General features: G+C 59.5%; 1 protein-coding gene across 1 annotated transcript in view; it reads right to left on the bottom strand.

Moving 5' to 3' along the window:
• FN3K (fructosamine 3 kinase) overlaps positions 1-4,114 on the bottom strand; it is a 12,601-nt gene extending 8,487 nt beyond the window's left edge. The window contains 3 exon segments of the mRNA XM_040456766.1: positions 881-983; positions 1,055-1,222; positions 3,907-4,114. Coding sequence (XP_040312700.1) covers positions 881-983; positions 1,055-1,222; positions 3,907-4,047 — 412 coding nt within the window. The 5' untranslated portion in view covers positions 4,048-4,114.

The following is a 4,114-nucleotide window of genomic DNA, read 5'->3' as shown; positions in this document are numbered from 1 at the left end:
CTCTCTCTCTGCCCCTCCCCCGTTCATGCTCTGTCTCTCTCTGTCCCAAAAATAAATAAATAAACGTTAAAAAAAAAAAAAAAAAGAGACAGAGATAGAGCACAGGCAGGGGAGGGGCAGAGAGAGGGGGAGACACAGAATCCGAAGCAGGCTCCAGACTCCAAGCTGTCAGCACAGAGCCCGACACGGGGCTCAAACTCGGGAATGGTGAGATCATGACCTGAGCCTAAGTTGAACACTTAACCAGCTGAGCCACTCAGGCGCCTCTGCGTAACTTTTATTTTTTATATTTATTTATTTTGGGGGAGGAGGGGCAGAGAGAGGGGGAGACACAGAATCTGAAGCAGGTTCCAAGCTCTGAGCTGTCAGCACAGAGCCCAACATAGGGCTTGCACCCACTTACAGTGAGATCATGACCTGAGCCGAAGTTGGACACTTAACCAACTGAGCCACCCAGGCACCCCAAAATACACGTAACTCTAGTAATTAGAAAAAAATTTCAGGACTTCGGATAATTACTAGATCAACCTCACTGGGCCCGGTTTGAGCTAACATGAGTGCATTCTAAAGCATGAGGCCAGGGATGGTTCCAACACGCTAGTTTGATGCTGATTCATTGGAGCCAAAACACACAGAAAGCAAGAACTCCTTGTCTCTGTTAAGAACCCGGGGGCAGGGGTAGGAATCCTGGCCCTGCCTCTGATGAGCCACACTGGCAGCTCAGCAAGAGCCTGTTCCCCTTCCCTCTCTCGTCTCCCTCTCCCTCCCCCTTTTCCTCTCTCCCTCTTTCTCCCCCTCCCTCTCTCTGTCTCACTCTCTCCCTCCCTCTTGTCTTCTCTCCATCTCCCTCTCCCTCTCTCCCTTTCCCTCCCTCTCCTTTTCTCTTTCTCTCCCTTCCCCCCTCTCCCTCCCTTGCCCTCTCTCCTCCCCCTCTCCCTCCCCATCCCTCTGTCCTCCCCCTCCCTCTCCCTCACTCCCTCTCCCTCCATCTCGTGATCTCACAATCTCACCCACTCTCTCACACACACACACACACACACACACACACACACACACACATGCACACTCACCTGCTCAAGCTCCTCATCTTCAGATGCTCCATCACAAAGGCAGCCCCTCCTCCCGGCAGGTCAATCACCTTGATTGGCCGTGGTACCCGAACCAGGCCTGTGGCCTGGAGGGCCTCCAGGCTGGCCATCTCTCCCTGGAACATCTGCCGGGCCTGCATCCAGAACACTGCCATGAGCTCCGAGGGGCCCCTGCAGCCCTGGACAGAAGCCACCACGTGGGGTCACAAGCACCCAGGACCTACAGTTACTGAAAGCTAGCTGGAGAGCAAGACATCAGCCCCTCAGAGAATGGGGTGTAACATGGCCCCCTTCGGATAGAAATGGGCTCCAAGGGTGAGGCTGTGCCTGGGGCTTGGGGCGGACAGAATGCTGGTGCCCCTGCCCTGGGTGCTTGCTCCCAGAGGTGAGGAAGCACAGGTGCAGGGGAGGTTCTGGAGGTGCTGGGGTTGCTACTGGGGGCCAGGGTGTGCTGTGGCATCACAGTGGGAGTGTCGGGGGTGCTGTGGAGGTACAGTGGGAGTGTCGGGGGTGCCCGGGGTCATGGTGGGAATGTCAGGGATGCCCGGGGGTACGATGGGAATATCGGGGTGCCCGGGGAGTACAGTGGGAGTGTCAGGGGTGCTGCGGGGGCACAGTGTGAGTTTCGGGGTGCCTGGGGGCACGCTGGGAGTGTTGGGAGTGTGTGAGAGCATGGTGGGAATGTTGGGGTGCCTGGGGATATGGTGGAAGTATCGGGGTACAGGGGGCATGCTGGGAGTGTCAGGGGTGCCTGGGGGTACAGTGGGAGTGACACGAGTGCTGTGAGGGTACAGTAGGAATGCTGGGGGTGTCTGGGGGGTACAGTGGGAGTGTTGGAGGTGCTATGGAGGTACAGTGGGAGTGTCGGGGGTGCCTGGGGGTATGGTGGGAGTATCGGGGTGCCTGGGGGCACGGTGGGGGTGTCAGGGGTGTTTGGGACACGGTGGGAGTGTCGGGGGTGCGTGGGGAGTACAGTGGGAGTGTTGGGGTGACTGGGGAGTACAGTAGGAGTGTTGGGGGGGGCTGTAGGGGCATGGTGGGAGTGTCGGGGGGCCAGGGGGTACGGTGGGAGTGTTGGGGGTGCCTGGGGGCACAGTGGGGTACTGCAGGATGCTGCCACGTGCCACAGAGGTTGTAAGGTAACTCAGGGGACTGTGGGGGTGCTGCAGAGGGTCTGGGTGGTGCTGTGAGATGCAGTGGGGTGCTAGGAGTTATCTGTAGGGTGCCTTGGAGTGTGGATCAGTGGAGCGTCTGGAGCCGGGCATGGGTGCCCTTCCAAGTTTCCTGCCCACCTCACTGCCTCCAGCGATCACAGGAGAGGAGGAACCGCAAGGGTGGGGTGGCATGCCAAAGGGACTGGGACACACATTTTGGGCAAGAATTCGGGGCAGAGAGGTCAGCTGGGCCTGGCTTGTGGCTTGGGTCCAGGGCCTCTCCCCAGAGATAAGCACCCAGCGGGGCCTGGGGGGGGGGGGGCGGGAAGGAGGCTCACACCCCACCCAGGAAGAAGACAGGCCGCCCCAGGAGCAGCAGAACAGCCTCCATTGGGACCCAAGGGCTGTCCTACTTCTAGAATATTTCCCACAAGTACCCCAATTTTAAACGAGGTGAACACTCACCCCGGGTACGCGACAGAAAGCATGCTTCTGAACACCTCTGCCTATAGAATTATTCCTCATGAGGCCAAAGCATCTAATGCCACGCAGGAAAAGAACCCCATCCTTCAATTCAAAGTCTCTGAGGGGAAAACGAGGCAAGGCATCCTCCAAACTGCCAGCCCAGCCCTGGAATTGTGAAGCAGGGGTTGCTAGCGCCCCGCAGGGGGCATCCAGCAGTCCCCAAACATACAGGGGCAGGGAATACCTGGGCTGCATTCTGCCCGTGTCCTGAGGGCCTCACCTGTCACCTGCTCACCTACTGTGTGCCAGCACCGAGGGTTTCAAGGGCAAATGGAGAAGCTTTCAGTAGGAGGGTTCCAGACCCCACATGAGCCCTGAGCCCAAAACTGCTTCCCGGTACATGGGGCTTATTTTGAGAGCGATTGGTTCTGAAACGAAATTCCCTAACAATTCCCTCCCTGTGCTAGCAGAGCCGGGCTGCTGGACCAATCCCGACCTCTCACCCATCCCAGGTGGGCCCTGCTGCAGGGGGGCTGGGAGGATTCCTTCCACCCACAGCCCCTACCCCCACCACCACTGCTGCACCTCAAAAGGGCCTGGCCCACAGAGCACTGGGGGCCTCAGTGAAGGCGCCCACTAGGGCCAAGGGAGTGCCATCCTTAGCATCTGGAGGCACTAACTACGGCCAACATTCTCCATTTGTAAAGTGTCACTATTTTCCATATACAGTCTATTTAACAGCAACACTTTAAGCAGGCACTAACCAGGCCCAACACAAGCACAGGCCCCTGAGCAGACAGCATGAGCCTCCCGCTCGGTCCCTCACCGAGTCTTGGCCTCCTTTCTGCCTCCTCCCACCTGTTGAGCTGGACCCACGGGCTGTGGAAGAGGGAACCCAGAGCTGGGACCCAGGGTAGAGGCAGAAGCATCCCAGGACTCCAAGCCTCACCTCCCCCATTCTTGATGGTAGAGAAATTAAAACCAACACTCCTGCGCCTCCAGGCACAGGATTATTAATCCTGCAGCTGACAAAACCCTGGGTCCCGCAGAAAACGCTTGAGTCCTCCTTGCCGGCAGGTGCCAGCTCCTGACCCCCCGCAGTGACGCCAGGCCGCACCTGCTCCCCTCCACCCCCCACCCCTTCCCCTCTCCAGGCTCCAGCTCAGGCCGCGGGGGAGGGGGTTTCTGGGGGGCCGCACCTGCGTCCGGTGGTTGACCTTGACGAAAACGGGGCCCGCATCCGTGTCGTAGGCTCGTCCCTCACTGATGCAGCCGGCCCCGGGGCTCCCGAAGGCCCGCAGGGTCGCGGTGCGCAGCTCGGCTCGCAGCAGCTGCTCCATGGGGCGGGGGGGACTCGGGCCGGGGAGGCACGGGGACGGCGCAGACGCCAGCCGGGGCGGAGCTCGC

Source organism: Herpailurus yagouaroundi, unplaced genomic scaffold (genome assembly GCF_014898765.1).
Source record: "Herpailurus yagouaroundi ecotype Mexico unplaced genomic scaffold, PumYag 217, whole genome shotgun sequence".
Taxonomy (NCBI): Eukaryota; Metazoa; Chordata; class Mammalia; order Carnivora; family Felidae; genus Herpailurus; species Herpailurus yagouaroundi.
Note: the sequence above shows the minus strand (reverse complement) of the source record. Positions and strands in the feature narration are given on the sequence as shown.